At 42.6% G+C, this 19,024-nt stretch overlaps 1 protein-coding gene across 2 annotated transcripts; it reads right to left on the reverse strand.

The window, feature by feature from the left end:
* Positions 1–5,143: 5,143 nt before the first annotated feature.
* Positions 5,144–17,221, reverse strand: LOC133493820 (gastrula zinc finger protein XlCGF57.1-like). Of its 2 annotated transcripts, XM_061807718.1 has the most exons (4): positions 16,849–17,221; positions 14,061–14,212; positions 8,272–9,423; positions 5,145–5,531 (listed from the first exon to the last, which is right to left on the reverse strand). In XM_061807718.1, the coding sequence occupies exons 2-4, from the start codon at positions 14,185–14,187 to the stop codon at positions 5,527–5,529; spliced, it is 1,284 nt and encodes a 427-aa protein (XP_061663702.1). In that variant the 5' UTR covers positions 14,188–14,212; positions 16,849–17,221; the 3' UTR covers positions 5,145–5,526. The 2 variants fall into 2 exon arrangements, with proteins under 2 accessions (XP_061663701.1, XP_061663702.1); XM_061807717.1 differs by having other exon boundaries at positions 5,144–9,423.
* Positions 17,222–19,024: the final 1,803 nt, after the last annotated feature.

Here is a 19,024-nt window from a genome sequence, read left to right on the forward strand (position 1 = left end):
ACATTCCACAAGCTTAGAAAATGGTCCAGCTCAATAAATTATAATGATGTCAAAGGTTTTATTTCAATTCAAAAAGGGAAACTCAAAGAAATGCACTGCACACTGAAATATTTCATGATTCTTTTTATACATGATTATAGCTGTACTTTTACTTGTACTAGTACGACTACGATGAGTAATTAGTTTCCCAGAGGAACAACATACTCTGCAGTGAGCGTACTCATGAGAGCGTTTGCTAAATCCTTACTGAATACTGGTGAGAGGTCACGATATTCTTGTGGAACTTGAGAGACGTCGACTGGGGGAGGTGGGGCATCTTTGGAACAGCAGAAAGCAGGCAGTCGGAAGAACAGCGAGGACTCCATCCAGTGATAGTTAAATGAGTTCCATCTATTGTGGTCTTGTAATTTGAAGCCAGGGAATACCAAGAACCTCAGGGGAAGGAGTGACAAAGAGTGATGTGGTTTCACGGTGGTTGTCAGAGATGAAGAGTGGGATCAGGAGTGTTTGATGGGTGACAGAGATGACCCGGCCCTCCAGGACCGTGAAGCTTTCCGAGGATGGGATTGGCTGGAGGGATCTGGTGGAACAAGTGGCTCGTTAGTCTAGAGGTATGATTCTCGCTTTGGGTGTTTTGGGTGTGAGAGGTCCTGGCTAAACTCCCAGATAAGCCCTCCTTTGCCATCTGTAGTGGCTCAGTATCATAATATTTCAACTTGTTGTCTTTCTCAAGGTGGCCTGTGTAGCTAGTCAAGGGTTTATTCTTCTTTTGGGTGGCAGCCAAATGATCATTTAGTTATGTGGTTATGTTCTTCATTGTTGCTGATGAATTATGAAGTCATCTACTCTTCTGTATTGGTTGTTGTTCTTGGGGAACACTTCTCAAGGAGAGCAGCACTGAAAGATGTCCCGGGGTTGAAATTCCCGACAAACTCTCTTTAGAAATGTCAACAGCCAGGAATCCTTTGCCATCGTCACACAGTGGCCAGTACGACAAGTGATCATCTTTTTCATTTCTGTGGGCATTGTTCTTAAGGCATGCTTCTCGATTACCTGTGACCTTGATAAGTCCAGTTTTCAAGTCCCAGAAAAACCCTTTCCCCCAAATTTCCATTAGCTGAGAAGGGTTTCGTCAGCTTCATCTTTTTGTTTACCACAAAAAGTCAAGAATTCTTTACAGTCTGGTTCAATCAATCATATAGACACAAAATTATTGGGAAACAAGGCATGCATAACTTTGTGTAGTTCGGGATCAGTGCTGATTCATAACATTTGCCCACAGGAGGCTTTTTGAATAGAGCTCGTGCATGTGGCGTCACAGTTTGCAGGGCACCATATTGCAGGTCAAACTAAGCTGCTATCACCTATTGTGCTGCCCTCATGTCTTCCCTCACCACATCCATAAACCTTCTCTTTGGTCTTCCTCTCGCCCTTTTGCCTGGCAGCTCCATCCTCAGCACCCTTGCTCCAATATACTCACTCTCTCGCCTCTGAACATGTCCAAACCATCGAAGTCTGCTCTCTCGAACATTGTCAGCAAAACATTCAACTTTGGCTGTCCCTCTAATCAGCTCATTTCTAATCCTATCCAACCTGCTCACTCCGAGCGAGAACCTCAACATCTTCATTTCTGCTACCTCCAGTTCTGCTTCCTGTTGTTTCTTCAGTGCCACCGTCTCTAATCCGTACATCATGGCCGGCCTCACCACTGTTTTGTAAACTTTGCCCTTCGTCCTAGCAGAGACTCTTCTGTCACATAACACACCAGAATCTTCCGCCAGCTGTTCCAACCTGCTTGGACCCGTTTCTTCACTTCTTACCACACTCACCATTGGTCTGGATTGTTGACCCTAAATATTTGAAGTCCTCCACCCTCGCTATCTCTTCTCGCTGGAGCTTGACTCTTCCCCCACCCATCTCATTCACGCACATATATTCTGTTTTACTTCGGCTTATCTTCATTCCTCTCCTTTCCAGTGCATGTCTCTATCTTTCTAATTGTTTCTCTGCATGCTCCCTGCTTTCACTGCATATCACAATATCATCTGCGAACATCATGGTCCAAGGAGATTCAAGTCTCACCTCATCTGTCAGCCTATCCATTACCACTGCAAACAGGAAGGGGCTCAGAGCTGATCCCTGGTGCACTCCCACCTCCACCTTAAATTCTTCTGTCACACCTAAGGCACACCTCACCATTGTTCTGCTACCGTCATACATGTCCTGTACTATTTTAATTTACTTCTCTGCCACACCAGACTTCCGCATGCAGTACCACAGTTCCTCTCTTGGTACTCTTCATAGGCATTCTCTAGATCCACAAAGACACAATGTAGCTCCTTCTGACCTTCTCTGTACTTTTCCACTAGCATCCTCAAGGCAAATAATGCATCTGTGGTACTCTTTCTAGGCATGAAACCATACTGTTGCTCGCAGATACTTACTTCTGTCCTGAGTCTAGCCTCCACTACTCTTTCCCATAACTTCATTGTGTGGATCACCAACTTTATTCCTCCATAATTCCCACAGCTCTGAACATCGCCTTTGTTCTTAAAAATTGGGAACTAGAACACTTTTCCTCCATTCTTCAGGCATATTTTCGCCCGCTATATTCTGTTGAATAAGTTGGTCAAAAACTCCACAGCCATCTCTCCAAATTGCTTCCATACCTCCACCCGTATGTCATCAGGACCATGTCATCCTTTGTCGTGCCTTTCTGACTTCCCCCTTACTAATCATTGCCAATTCCTGGTCCTTCACACTTGCGTCTTCAACTCTCCCTTCTGTCTAATTTTCTTCATTTATCAACTTCTCAAAGTATTCTTTCCATCTATTTAGCACACTACTGGCACCAGTCAACACATTTCCATCTCTATTCTTAATCACCCTTACCTGCTGCACATCCTTCCCATCTCTATCCCTCTATCTGGCCAACCTGTAGAGATCCTTTTCTCCTTCTTTCGTGTCCAACCTGGTGTACATGTCTTCATATGCCTCTTGTTTAGCCTTTGCCACCTCTACCTTTGCCCTACGTCACATCTCGATGTACTCCTTTCGCCTCTCCTCAGCCCTCTCAGTATCCCACTTCTTCCTATGTCCTAGGTTCGATCCCGGACTTTCCTGAGTGGTGTTTGCATGATCTCCCCGTACCTGCTTGGATTTTCTCTGGGATTCCAGTTTCCTCCAACATCCCAAAAACATGCAACATTAATTGGAGACTCTCAATTGCGCCAAGGTGTCTTATGTAGGACTAGATGTTAATATCCTTCTGTTCATGGATATTTTAGCTCCGATGAGGCTCTGTGGGATGTTCAAATCAGTGATGTCACCCTCCGGGTTTTTAAGTGGGCTTCCTTCCGTCATTAAGCCTATCCCAGGCAACTTTGGGGAAAGGGTGGGAGACACCACAAACTGATTGCCAGTCAGTCATAGGGCACATATTAACACCATCACAGAGAAAGAATTGAACCCATCCTGTCTGCACCAATCACAGTGGAGTGGACCACAACACCATTCCTGACATACGGTCACAAACAGTGAAATTTACAGTGAAGAAAATGAGTATTTGAACACCCTGCTATATTGCAAGTTCTCCCACTTAGAAATCATGGAGGGGTCTGAAATTTTCATCATAGGTGCATGTCCACTGTGAGAGAGATAATCTCAAATGAAAGATCCAGAAATCACAAAGTATGATTTTTTTAACGATTTATTTGTGTGATACAGCTGCATATAATTATTTGAACACCTGAGAAAACCAATATTAATATTTGGTACTGTAGCCTTTGTTTGGAATTATAGAGGTCAAACGTTTCCTGTAGTTGTTCACCAGGTTTGCACACACTGCAGGAGGGATTCTGGCCCACTCCTCCACACAGATCTTCTCGAGATCAGACAGGTTTCTGGGCTGTCGCTGAGAAACACACAGTTTCAGCTCCCTCCAAATATTTTTTATTGGGTTTGGGTCTGGAGACCGGCTCGGCCACGCCAGAACCTTGATATGCTTCTTACGGACCCACTCCTTGGTTTTCCTGGCTGCGTACTTCGGGTCATTGTCATGTTGGAAGACCCAGCCACGACCCATCTTCAATGCTCTGACTGAGGGAAAGAGGTTGTTCCCCAAAATCTCGCAATACATGGCTGAGGTCATCCTCTCCTTAATACAGTGCAGTCGTCCTGCCCCGTGTGCAGAAAAACACCCCCAAAGCATGATGCTACCACCCCCGTGCTTCACAGTAGGGATGGTATTCTTGGGATGGAACTCATCATTCATCTTTCTCCAAACACTTTTAGTGGAATTATGACCAAAAAGTTCAATTTTGGTCTCATTTGACTACAAAACTTTCTCCCATGACTCCTCTTTATCATCCAAATGGTCATTGGCAAACTTAAGACGGGCCTTGACACGTGCTGGTTTAAGCAGGGGAACCTTCCGTGCCATGCATGATTTCAAACGTTGACGTCTTAGTGTATTACCAACAGTCACCTCCAGACTTTTTTTTACCCCAATATCTACTTTTCAATCAGCCAGACTCTCGCGATCGACCAGGGGGGTGACATGTTTTCTTTTTTCAAAATGACCAATGATGTCACAAAGATCTACCCACTACAAAAATGCAAAACGTATTTATCTTAAAATATATTGAGGATTGTTTATGTGTAACTGTATGTTTGTGTGCCTTGCATAACTGTATGACCCAATATTGCACAACACAACATATTAACTAAAAACATTTTTTGAAACTATCTGAGTTCATGTGGCAGCACGGTGGATCAGCTGGTTAAGCATTGGGCTCACAATTTTGAGGACCCAGGTTCAATCTCGGCCCTGCCTTTGTGGAGTTTGCATGTTCTTCATAAAGACAAATAAAAGATACAATAGATGGGAGCAGAAGGAGACAGTAGAAAAGAGCTATTGGATTTTGAGCAGTTCCTGACATCACACTGTGACCATTCCCTCAGTACTCGGTAAATATTTAACTGAGATTTTCAAAGTGTAGTGTTTGAAGGAAACTTTCTGAAAATGTGCTTGATCAAAAAAGAAAAAAAAACCAACAACAACAACAATGTAGACATTAACTGATTCTGATTCATGACTGATAACGTAAGTGATTTGTCAGGTTTACACAGCAAGGAAGGAAGACAAGAGGAACTTTCTGGCTCGTGAGGAGAACGTGGGATGTGTCTCTTTCACAATCACCAATCCGTTCTGCCCACATCTCCAAGTCGCCGCTTTTTATTAATTTGGCAATCCAAAACATAACAAACACAGAAAACACGATAGAAAACATAACCGTAAGCAGGTGTGACATGCAATGCAAACGTGAGTCACTAAACAAAGTAACTACGGCAAATAAAGACATGAAATGCAGCGCGCCCTTCATTAACGTGCCGAGCGGTTGTGTCGCATCTTGGTGTTGTCCTCTACTCGTCTCAAGTCTTGTGATGTCATCCTTGTCATCCTGGTTGTGACGCCTCCGTCAAGCGCTTCCCGGGTGTAATGTTAGTGCGTATTTCTCTGTTGCATCATACTATTCAAGCATTAAAAAAACATTAAAAGAAACCCACAGAGCTATGTAGTATTAACAAAAAGAGCATTTAAAAGCAAACGAAAGTAAATATGTGATAACTATGTACAATTAATCAAACATGATTCATGATTCTGATCTAGAGCAGGTGTGGCGAACACGGGACTCTTTGCCAGTTTTAATCCGGCTCTTAAGAAGGCACAAAAGCATTTTGAAGTTCCGTTTCTTTAATGTGCGTGCGAGCGCACTTTTCTTGAGTTCTTAGGGTATTTGTGCGCACCTTCTGTTTGAGTTGATTACTGTTGTTAGGAGTGATGTGACAAGATCAGTGGGTGCACTCACTCACATTTGAAAAATGTCTGGGTGTGGTCAGTCATGCCGGCAGACATAAAGTTACGGGTGTGGTCCACCAGTCATGCCCGCAGATATACAGTGAAAAAAATAAGTATTTGAACACCTTATTATATTGCAAGTTCTCCCACTTAGAAATCATGGAGGGGTCTGACATTTTCACCGTAGGTGCATGTCCACTGTGAGAGAGATAATCTAAAAAGAAAAATTCAGAAACCACAATGTATGATTTTTTTAATAATTTATTTGTGTGATACAGCTGCAAATACTTATTTGAACACCTGGAAAAACCAATGTTGATATTTGGTACAGTAGCCTTTGTTTGCAATAACAGAGGTCAAACATTTTCTGTAGTTGTTCACAGGGTTTGCACACACTGCAGGAGGGATTTTGGCCCGCTCCTCCACACAGATCTTCTCGAGATCAGAGAGGTTTCTGGGCTGTCGCTGAGAAACACGGAGTTTCAGGTCCCTCCAAAAGATTTTCCATTAAGTTTCGGTCTGGAGACTGGCTAGGCCACACCAGAACCTTGATATGCTTCTTACGGACCCACTCCTTGGTTTTCCTGGCTGTGTGCTTCGGGTCATTGTCATGTTGAAAGACCCAGCCAAGACCGACCTTCAATGCTCTGACTGAGGGAAAGAGGTTGTTCCCCAAAATCTCACAATACATGGCCGCGGTCATCCTCTCCTCAATACAGTGCAGTCGTCCTGTCCCATGTGAAGAAAAACACCCCCCAAAGCATGATGCTACCACCCCTATGCTTCACAGTGGGGATGGTCTTCTTGGGATGGACCTCATCATTTGTGTTCCTCCAAAAGCCGTAAGTGGAATTATGACCAAAAAGTTCCATTTTGGTCTCATCTGACCACAAAAGTTTCTCCCTTGACTCCTCTGTATCATCCAAAGGGTCATGGGCAAACTTAAGACGGGCCTTGACATGTGCTGGTTAAAGCAGGGGAACCTTCCGTGCCATGCATGATTTCAAACCATCACGTCTTGGTCTATTACCAACACAGTCACCTTGGAAACGGTGGTCCCACCTCTTTCCAGGTCATTAACCATGTCATGTCATCCTGGGCTGATTCCTGTGAAAGAATTGATCACTATGTTATGATAAAAACATATACGTACTACTATGGTTATTGTTAGAATTGTTTGCGTTTGTTTCTGTTAGTCTTAGTCTGAATAACTCTTTGTGCGTACGTGTCTTAGAATGTGACCCAGTGACACCTGGGGTTGTGGGGTTATCAGGACACTCTTGCAGCATTGAAGAAACATGTACCTTAGTGTTTATGTGCCGTTAGTGTAGCCATCTGTGTCAGCATTTTCACTGTGTGAACTTGTAACCATGTAACCCTTTGACCTGAGAAAGCAAAAAAAAAAAAAACAGCAGACAGGGACTACCAATTTGGCACTCTGAGGGAGCGCACTTATGCAGTGGGTATTCCTGCCTGTCCCTCGCGAGCAAGACAATCTTTTTTGATTTGAGTTCACTCACTACAGTCTTCAGGCTTGTCTTAGCTGTTTTTCTAGGAACATCTCTGACAATTCCGCACCTTTCTAAGGATCATTGAGACCCCCATTAGGTGATATCTTGCTCCGCTCCGATTGAGATCGACAGTCATGTTTAGATTCTTCCATTTTCTAATGATTGCTCCAACAGTGGACCTTTTTTCACAAAGCTGCTTGGCAATTTCTCCGTAGCCCTTTCCAGCCGTGTGGAGTTGTACAATTTTGTCTCTGGTGTATTTGGACAGCTCTAGTTTGAGTCTTACTGATTGCATGGGGTGGACAGGTGTCTTAATGCAGCTAACGACATCACATGGGTGCATCTGATTCAGGTGGACTTTTAAAGGCGGACTAACAGGTCTTTGAGGGTCAGAATTCTTGCTCATAGACAGGTGTTCAAATACTTATTTGCGGCTATATCACACAAATAAATTGTTAAAAAAAACATCATACATTATGATTTCTGAATTTTTCTTTTTCGATTTTCTCTCACAGTGGACATGCAACTACAATGAAAATTTCAGACGCCTCCATGATTTCTAAGTGGGAGAACTTGCAATATAGCAGGGTGTTCAAATACTTATTTTCTTCACTGTAAGGATGCGGGCACCTGTTCTGTTCGGAATTATGAGTGTACTCCTTTAATAGCAGAGTGGGGCGTTGTCAGGTAAAGTCGGAAGTAGAAGTAGGCTGAGATTATCTCGTTGTTAGAGACCGAATGTTGATTTTGTCACTTACAAATCACAATTACTTTGATATTACTCATTTACATTGAAAGCCTCTTGATCATTGCTTTTCATACCAGAACACTTGTGTCTCTTAACCTGATACTTATAAGAGAATCTTTGATAACAAGTAGAGCAGGAAATAGGTTTCTCACCAGTGTGTGTTCTTGTGTGGGTTTTTAAGTTTTTCTTGATGGAGAATCTTTGACCACAAACTGAGCAGGCAAAAGGCTTCTCACCAGTGTGTGTTCTTGTGTGGGTTTTTAAGTTTTTCTTGATGGAGAATTTTTGACCACACACTGAGCAGGAAAAAGGTTTCTCACCAGTATGTGTTCTGGTGTGTATTTTTAAGGTTCCCTTCCGAGTGAATCTTTGACCACAAACTGAGCAGACAAAAGGCTTCTCTCCAGTGTGAGTTCTTGTGTGTATTTTTAAGTTTTCCTTCACAGAGAATCTTTGACAACAAATTGTACAGGAAAAGGGTTTCTCACCAGTGTGCGTTCTTGTGTGTATTTTTAATGTTCCCTTCTCAGAGAATCTTTTACCACAAACTGTGCAGGCAAAAGGCTTCTCTGCAGTGTGGATTCTTGTGTGTCTTTTTAGGCATTCCTCCATAGAAAATCTTTGGCCACAATCTGAACAGCAAAAAGATTTCTCATCAGTGTGTGTTCTTGTGTGTCTTTCTAATTTTCGCTTCTCAAAGAATCTTTGGCCACAGAGTGAGCATGCAAAAGGCTTCTCTCCAGTGTGGGTTCTTGTGTGTATTTTTAAGGTTTGCTTGAAGGAGAATTTTTGACCACATACTGAGCAGGAAAAAGGTTTCTCACCAGTGTGTGTTCTGGTGTGTATTTTTAGGGTTCCCTTCCGAGTGAATCTTTGACCACAAACTGAGCATGTAAATGGCTTCTCACCTGTGTGTATTTTCATGTGTCTTTTTAAATTGCTTTTAGAAGCTAAAGTTTTCCTACAGTGAGAACATTTCCAGCATTTGTTGGCAGTATGACATGTCCTATTACTTTCCGACTGTTCATCATCATCCGTTTGTGATACTCCACAGTGGTCTCCATCACTTGAGCTGTTCGTCATTGGAGGGTCCGCTCGTCGTCTCTCCTCACTTTTACCTTCTTCCCGCTTCACATAGACACCAGTTGAAGGAACCTGGATGATTTCCTCCTGCTTTTCCTGTTTCATGTGGAGGAACTCTTCCTTCTCCTCTTTATTCTGTTGATCATCTTTTCCCTCCACTTCAACTTTGATGTGAGGAGACACTGGCTGCTGCCACTCTGGTTCAAGTTTTTCAATTATGTCTGAAAGAAAAGAAGCACAAATGGGTTAAATTTAATGTGCTCACAATAGTGACCTGCAACTGTACATTGTAGAGGTAGAAATACCCCGTTATTATTACTAAGTAAGTCAAAATTGCGGCAGACAGCCACTGACACAATCACTTATGTAGAGAGTTTAGTATGGAAGAAAGTCCAAGTGGGCTTGGTTTTAGCCACAAACAAAAAATCCAGAATCCAAATGGGGATGGAGTTTACATCGTGCATAATTCCATTAGAAATTGTCTCAATGTATTGTTTGCCCAATGCAATTAAACTTTCATTTTCAAATCATGAATTAGTTTTGCCAATAATTAATTGCACTTGAAATGCCCCCTTTTTCTGCACCAAAATTGAGCCTTCTTGGTGTAACATCAATGGCAAAAGTGGAGACCAATGACTCCATAGCTGGTGTGGAAGAAGCAATTTATTCAAGTGGAAGTCGTAACTCATGTTTTATTTATTTCATTTATAGTGCGTGTTTTGTTTACAAGTTTTTTTTTAATTAACAAATGTATTTTTTGTTTTGTGTTTGTTTTTCCATTTAGTGTGTTTTTGTTTACAGTGTGTTTTTTCCCATTTCTTACATGTTTTAAGGCTGTTTAATCCCATACCACACACTTTGTACAGGGTTCGTACACTTCCAGAGGCTCAAAATTCCATGAATTTTCCATGGAGGAAGTTGGAAATTGTCAAAATTGTCTTATTCTTCAGTTTCCTTGACATTGTTGTGATGTGTTTGGACGACTTCATATGAGTTCGTAACGCACCTTCTCCCATGTTCGATCGGTTAATGAGGTTACCGCATGGAGAACATTTCGCTGTATGAATCTCACAAGGTGCCAGCCACCTCCGGTACAACTCATTTTCTAACCTCGCGTCATTAAATCGGCACTTTCCCGGCATATCCATAACTGGAAGCTTTGTTTGTTTCACCAAGCTCAGGTGTGCACTACCTCCACACTTAGATGAATTGAACAAAATTACGTCACTTTGACAAATTTCTTATAGCGGAAATGTGCAAGACTTATGGGTCTTTGCTTGACAGGTTTATTGTTTCAATTAAAAAAACATGATAAACAATATTTTGAGCTGCAAAAACAAAAATCCCATGACATTCCCTGACCCAAGCCAAATATTTTTTTTATTTACCGGACTTCCCATGACCTGGAAAATGCAATGTTTCTTCCCATGATATTCCGAAAATTCTCTGACCCGTACGAACCCTGTTTATAAACCTTTCTCACACAGGCATTAACAGTGGGAGATCGACAGGTGGGTTCGGTGCAGGGTCAAGAGTGATGCAAACTTTGTATCAGTCTGTTGCGGTCAAGGAGGAGCTAAATTGAAAGTCGAAGCTCTCAATTTACCAATCTACGTTCCTACCCTCACCTTTGGTCACGAGCTCTGGGTCATGACCAAAAGAACAAGATCCCGGATAGAAGCGGCCAAAATGAGTTTCCTCCGCAGGGTTTGCAGGCTTTCCCTTAGAGACATGGTGAGAAGCTCGATCATCTGGGAGGGGCTCAGTGTCGAGCCGCGGCTCCTCCGCACTGAGAGGACCCAGATGAGGTGGCTGGGGCATCTGATCCGGATTCCTCCTGGATGCTTCCCTGTTGAAGTGTTCCAGGCACTTCACACAGGAAGGAGACCCCAGGGGCGACTTAGGACAGGCTGGAGAGAATGAGTCTCTTGCCTGGCCTGGGAAAGCCTCGGGGTATGGCTGGGGAAACAGAGGTCTGGGGGTCCCTGCTAAAGCTACTACCCTTGTGACCTGACCATGGATAAGCGGAAGAAGATGGATGGATGGATTTCACTTAACACGTGTATTTTCTGTAACGTAAGCCCAGATTAAACGAGGCAACACTGTACAATAGTAAGTAACACGTTATTCTATGGAAAGTGAACACATGCATTATATAGTGATCGTGCACATGACGCCACTGTTTTTACCGTGGCATATTGCCGGTCAAACAAGGCTGCTCAGCAGTATGAGAGTCGGTGGACCGGAGCAGATATTTGTCACAATGCCCGAGACCTTTTGTGCTGTTGGTTGTCACAATAGACAAGACAGTTCAATCATTCTATGGAATACCATCTCAAAAAGACCAGAAAAGATTGATGAATTTTGACAATTAAACGGGATGAATGGTACCCATCAAAAAACACACACCTGTGTTGCGATCTTTTCATTTCAGGTAGGAATTATTCTTTCCAATTTCAAATTATCAAGGTGTATTTATAATGCCAAGTTGACTCATTTGAGAACAATGCGTATTTAAAAAAAAAAAAAAAAAAAAGTCTGTCAAAGAGATGTTTATAGAGGTTGGTGGGGGAATTAGCCATGCCTTCCCTTGGGTCACTGGCCCTCCAGATTTTAAATGCACCAGACCACTCGGGGAGATGCAATGATTCATGGGGTTGGGCCATTAATTGACCCCTCCGTACAGGGCACTTAACCACGCCTCCTGAAGTGACGTCATGCCACGTGCGCTGACGTAAGACAAACAGTAAAAATGGCAAATACAACACAATACATTCTGAACTGAGACAGACTCCATGCTTCTGATTTCATTCAAATCAACGATATATTATAGATTCTAAAAACAATACATTCTTAACTGAGAGAGATGCCATGCTTCTGATTTCATTCAATCATTCACACGTAGCAATGTTATGCTAGCGAAGAACGTCTCATTCATTGATACGAGACGTGTATTGAAAATCAAATATAGGGCATATCTTCGTGCAAACATATGTGTTCCGGTTGATAGTAGATGGATTTAGTTGATGATGCGGTCTTCCACAAAGTTTGATCCATCAAAGGCATTTTTCGTACTGGGTCTTCGGTTTTGGAAAGGGTACGAATCGAACTCCACCAACTAGCCTTTCAGGTTACCTGTCGTCACTATTACAAAGTCCGTGACTACACCTCTTAACCATATTTTTTGTTAAATAACCCAAATACACGATAAAACGCTAACTAAACCTATACTGGACCATGCAATGTTGTCTGAGAAAATGGCGGGAGCAAAAACGGGCTTTGGTTTATGCAGATCTCTGGCCTCTGATTGGTCAGTGACGCGGATTGCGCAATATCCACGGAGGGGTCAATTGACAGTCAGGGACCTGACAGCTACTTGGCGGTGCTCCTGAGGCTGGCTGGGCCTACCGGAAAGGATGGCTGCTTGGTGTGTGTGTGTGTGTGTGTGTGTATATGTATGTGTGTGTGTGTGTGTATATATATATATATATATATATATAACAAAAATTTTCCAAGCCGCTTAAAGGTCAAATGTCATCCTATAAACAAAGAAAGTCAACCCTTTCACTCTTGGGCATCACCTGACTTTGCCTCTCTTGGCCCCCCTCGCACGTCCTTCCTTAAGACAGGCACTTAAAGGTCAACTGTCATCCTATAAACATTCTAAAATAGATATTGAAATGAAAAATACATAACATTATTCACTTCAATGTCTATACAAAAAAATAAATATGAGCAAAGAGTGCGTCATCCATGCGCAAAGTTGCAGAAGTGTCATTCTACGACATCCGTGTGGTCGCCATATTGGCTGCATGCTCTACCTGTGACGTCACCCGGACATTCGCCATTGAAAAGACGCTGTGGGACACGCCCCTTCAGACACGGAAGCTCTTTTCTAAGAGTACATCTTACAATGGAGTGAAGTGTATGGGGCAATATTACCCTATTGTTTCGAGCCATATTTAGATAATATATGGATCACTTCTAACAAACAGACTCCCAGACAGTATGTACGAGCAAGCCTGGCCGAAGGCATGCACGTCCACAAGGCACGACGCGGAAGCCTTCGCCGGCGAGCTCGACGCAGAAGCCTTTGCCGACGAGCACGACGCGGAAGCCGTCCGACGCGTAAATCGACACATTTCGCACCCCTGTCATACCTACGCGGATCTTTTGTTACGTTAGAGACGGAGTACGCAGTCCCCCTCAAAGTATTATTATTTTTAGTAGCTGTAACCACACCTCCGTGTCATTTGGAACTCATGAAGCTCTCGTCCTTTGTACCCGTGCAATCCATTTTTCACGACGAACCGGGTCTCTTGCAAACTTATGAAGGGTAAATCCATTCTCCCGAGTGTTCAAGCAATGTCCAGGAATGCAAGGACCCGGCATTTTGGCTAACACAAAGGAACAATGAGCTATCTTCCCGCCGGTAAAACCAACAGAAAAAAACGAGTCCGCTTGAGCGCGCTACTGCCTCCAACGTCACTTCCTGCTTCTTCTCGAAAACAAATCCCTCGAGAGGATTTTCATGGGGGGGGAGTTACAAAAAGCCATATACGTCAAAATCAAGTTTTGTGGTGAAAAAAACAGATGGGACCAAGCAGGCTGCCGTTTTTTCCATTAATAACATACTAAAAATAATGTATTTAATGACACTTGACCTTTAACTTCAGAAGGGTCACGGGAGTGCCGGAGCCTATCCCAGCTGACTTCAGGTGAACGGCAGCCTCCACCCTGAACTGTTTGCCAGTCAGTCACAGGGCGGGATGTGAATGTTACGTAAAATGCATCATCAAACAAGGCCCGTAAATAAAAAAATCATTCAAATTAGAATGCATGCAACAAATGAACCAACCTGCTCTGCATAGGACAATTCGAGGCTTTAGATTGAACACAGCATCCAGTAGTTGACGTTGTGGCTTCTCCTTCTTTTTTGGTCCACAAACTTCTTCCTCGTACTCTCCGGTCCTTCTTGCAAACATTTTCACATGACGATCACTTTCTGCGCTACATAAGAGGGATGAGAAAACCAAGTGAAAATCAGACCTCTTGTATCATGATTCAGATTTGGACATTGTGTGTTAAACAATACATTAGTGAAAATGGGACAACACCAAAAAGTCAACAAATGGAAACTGTAAAAGATAAAGACAACAGCTATTTGTTTCTTCTACTCTAAGAGAGACAGTTTGTGATGAAATAGACATTCAACAAAAGCACTCAGAATCCATCAATCCAATTTCTGAGCTGCTTATCCTTACAAATGTCTCAGGACTGCCAGAGACTATCCCAGCTATCTTCACACAGGTGGCGGGGTAAAACCTGAACTGGTCACCAGCCAATTGCAGGGCATACAGTATAAACAAACAACCATTTACACATGTGGGCAATTTCGGGTCTTCAATTAATCTACCATGCATGTTTTTAGAATTTATACCAATTGTATCAGCCAGTATGGAATCCACCAATTAGCATTTTCTGCTGATTGGCCAATAATTTTTTCATGTCATAACTTGCTGAGCTGAACAATGACATGATTGATGGGCTCTGCAAAAGACATTTGTCATCGCCGTCTTGGACAGTATATCTGAATCCAAAACCAAGTTTATTTTTATGTAGTACTATTTATTTGGCTTTACAAGATCAGGATCCACAAACACGTTTCTCCTCCCCATTTTTTTTCATAATACAGTTGGCATGAGCCACCCTTGTTGTTGTCGCTACGGAAATGAGTGTATAAAGCATTTGAGTTGACCAGATAAAAGCTCACTGATTGAAAAAAATGGATGCAGTGGTATCGGAATACAAGATTTTATTTTAGTAATCTGACGTAGTGCAATGGTGAAAGACATCCTAATCCGCGCATTATGTGCCGTCTCACATCTGCCTCGTCTCTCCGATCGTGCTGACGTTTGTTTTGGCCATCAGATATATACAGTACTGCGTCAAAAGAAAAAAAAAAAATATAAATACTACTATATAAAAATAAACTTGCTTTTAGATTGAGATATACTGCGCATGATGTCTTTCTCTGAGCCAATTAATTATGTCATTGATCAGATATGTGAATTATGACAGTAAAACCAAATAAAATCGTAAAGTCTCATTTATAGGTTTTTTGTGTCTTTTGATTTTGTACTGTAAATATCTGACAGCCAATGTTGGCAACTGCACTCTGAGACTACTGCAATAAAATATTGTATTCCAATACCACAAACATCCATTTTTTTTTTTAACCCTCATTGGGCATTACCTTGTCAACTCAAATGTGACAACACAAGTGGATCGATCTGACTAGATAAGAAGAAAACGGCAGAAAAAAAAACATGTTGGTGGCCATTGGTGCTGAGGACAGAGGAGCACATTCATGTAAGTCTTGCTTAATGGGCTCCTGTCATGAAATGGATGATTTTTAGTATGTTATGAAAAAACATCAGCCAATGTGGGCCCATGCGTTTTTTTTTTTCCCCACCACAAAATATGATTTTGACGTATACAGCCTTTTGTAACTCCCGCCATGAAAATCCTCTAGAGGGATTTGTTTTTGAGAAGCAGGAAGTGACGTATAGGACAGAGGCGCCCCCTAGTGGACTCGTTTGTCTCCATTAGTTTTACCCCCGGGAAGGTAGCTCAGTGTTCCTTCGTGTTAGCCAAAATGCCGGCTCATTGCATTGCTGGACATTGCTTGAACACTCGGAGAATGGATTTACCCTTCATAAGTTTGCAAGAGACACGGTTCGTTGTGAAAAATGGATTGCACGGGTGCAGAGGACGAGAGCTTCATGGGTTCCAAATAACAGGGAGGCAGTAATTCGCCCCGGCTCGACGATGTTCAACAAGTACTGCGGCAGCTTTGAACATAGCCCTAAAAGCAGCATGGCTCGGCTCCACCTCCTCCTCATCTGCCACCATGGCAAAAATCAGCCACACCAGCTGAGGCACCACGTTTGGAGGTCACTGCTTCTGCGAAGGATGAGGTTTGGCCATGATCGCATATCATCTGAATATGGCTCGAAACAATAGTGTAATATTGCCCCAGTAACTTCACTCAGTTGTGTGGTGTTCTCTTTTTCGAAAAGAGCTTCCATGTCAGACGGGGCGCGTTGTCTCCCATAGTTAGGGTGCACCGCGTGTTTTCATTGGCGAATGTCCGGGTGACGTCACGGACGGAGGACGCAGCCAATATGGCGACCACTTGGATATCGGAGAATGACACTTCTGCAACTTTGCGCATGGATGACACGCTCTTCGCTCACATTTATTTTTTCGTATAGACATTGAAGTGAATAATGTTATATGTATTTTTCATTACAATATATATTTTAGAATGTTTATAGGGATCACACCCGGACTTTAAATTTTTATGTACGAACTAATCAATAAGCTTCAAAGGAACACAAAACTGTCACATTTGAAAAAAATTACTAATTTACTTCCGGTTTAGTTGATGGCTCACGTATGACCCAGTGGGCCTTAACAACCAATAAACAATCCATTTAATGCAGACACATGTGCGACGTTGGGGTTGAAGGGTTAAAAGAGTAACTGTGGTGCGTTGTGAGCCTTCATTACACTGGGTCATTTGTGACCCCATGGGTTCTCTAGGGGTATGCACACTTAAGTGTCAGTCTTGGCAATCTTACCAGTCGGTTACGAAAGAAGAACACTTTACTTCAGGCTTGATTTCTGATGAGAGAAGTGTTGATCACAAACGCGTCTCTTCGTCAGCAAGCTAAGCTACCACGAGAGGCTTCAACGTGCACGAAACGACTCCAACCGGACACGAAGACTACATGAAATGTGATTGGGCTAAAGTAGTGATCAGGGGTGTCCCGCGTCGAGGATTCACACCATTCGGTCCAAATTCAGAAAGATTTACAATAACCGATCGAATCTCCTACCGCAAAAAAAAATCATCGAATCGGATCTCTTGCGCCACAAATAATTAAGGCAACAGATCACCGCTGCTGCCCCTTCAAAATAAAAGCTATCTTTCGACTCCAGGGTGATCTGCGGTAAGAGAAAACCCCACCCAGGAAGTCATCTGACAGCATTGTCAATGTTGAACAGCACATGACCAAACGGGTATAAGAATATGCGTTGCCTGACCCCGACACGAACTCAGGCGGGAGTGGTGAGAGAACTAAATCGTCACCAAAAGACCCTAACCTAATCAAGATCGTCTTGAAACGTTTATTTAAGATAAACTTTCGTTTATCTTTTTTTTTTTTTTGCCAATGTATTAAAGTTTGGTGTTAACAGAACAGCAGCTGCCAAGTGGCAAGAATTTCACTTGCTGACTACCCTAAACAAAACAAAAAAACTTGTATCCATTGCTTGGTAATCTACTCCACACCATTTACAGTTACATTAAAATGGACCAATGACTTAAATAATCGTGTTCAAGCACCAATTTAGTGCAGAATATACGCAACAACACAGTACAGTACGTGCCTAAACATTAACAAGGACAGTAGTCCGGTCAGAAGACCATAACAGTAGTCAAGTCTACTTGAGATAAAAGCATGAATGAGCTTTTCCTGGTCTGCTCACATACAAGACTTGACTCCAGATGTTTTTCAGATGGTAGAAGGCAGTTTTTGTGATTGATTTGATATGATTGTTGAAAGTCAGGTCAGAATCAATCAGAACACCAAGGTTTCGGCTTTGGTCTTTGCTTTCTAAAAATAGAGAGTCCAGGTGTCTACCAACAGCAATTCTCTTTTCTTTATTGCCCAAAACAATTATCTCCGTTTTGATGTGATTTAGTTGAAGAAAATTTTGGCACATCCAGTTATTTATCTGCTTTAGACAGTGGCACAATTCCTCAATTGAACTGTAGTCATCTGGAGACACTTCAAGGCTCATGTGTAAATGTTGGATGGTGTTTGTAATACATCTTTCGAATTCAAATGAAAGCACATTAGCAGATCAAAGAGGATTCCAAAAATCTCCTTTTTGATTGCTCACTATTATTTTAATATACAGGAGAAGGCCTGGACGCTGAAAAAAATAGTCCTTTTAATATACTTAATTGGAATGTACATCTGCGATTAAAATGTCTTAAAATGACAACGACTAATGACTGGTTAGTCTAACAATTGGTTCCAGTGTCAGCCTCACAGTTCTCGGCCTCGCATATGTGGAGTTTATACCTTCTTCCCACACCTGCGTGGGTTTTCTCCGGGCACTCCGGTTTTCTCCCACATTGCAAAAACATGCATTCACTGGAGACTTTAAATTGCCCATAGGTGTGATTTTGAGTGTGACTGTTCTCTGTCTCCATGTGCCCTGCGATTGGCTGGTGACCATGTCAGGGTGCATTCTGGCTGAAGATAGCTGGGGTAGGCTCCAGCGCTCCTGCGACCCTTGTGAAGATAAGTGTCTCAGAAAATGTATGAATGTTGGTTGAAGACGTACCGAGTCACACTCCATAGCAATAGGTGGCGGTAATTCACCGTCATAAAACACTGACAAACACGACGAAGCAGAAGCTCTGCCGTAAAGGATCATGGGTAACACAAATCCTTTCAGGTCTGGTCATGCGGGAGGAAGCCCGAGTTTATATCAGTAAGTCTTGCTGAATTGACCCCTCCGTGGATATTGCGCAATCCGCGTCACTGACCAATCAGAGGCCAGAGATCTGCATAAACCAAAGCCCGTTTTTGCTCCCGCCATTTTCTCAAACAACATTGCATGGTCCAGTATAGGTTTTGTTAGCGTTTTATCACGTATTTGGGTTATTTAACAAAAAATATGGTTAAGAGGTGTAGTCACGGACTTTGTAATAGTGACGACAGGTATCCTGAAAGGCTAGTT

The sequence above is a fragment of the Syngnathoides biaculeatus genome, chromosome 20 (assembly GCF_019802595.1).
Source record: "Syngnathoides biaculeatus isolate LvHL_M chromosome 20, ASM1980259v1, whole genome shotgun sequence".
In the NCBI taxonomy this organism is placed as follows: Eukaryota; Metazoa; Chordata; class Actinopteri; order Syngnathiformes; family Syngnathidae; genus Syngnathoides; species Syngnathoides biaculeatus.

Bases quoted from the DNA above. Each gene is read 5' to 3' on its own strand.
- LOC133493820 (XM_061807717.1), bottom strand. From the start codon at position 14,187: ATGTTTGCAAGAAGGACCGGAGAGTACGAGGAAGAAGTTTGTGGACCA. The intron at 9,424-14,060 runs GTTGGTTCATTT...CTTTTCTTTCAG, and splicing joins AATTGTCCTATGCAGAGCAG to ACATAATTGAAAAACTTGAA.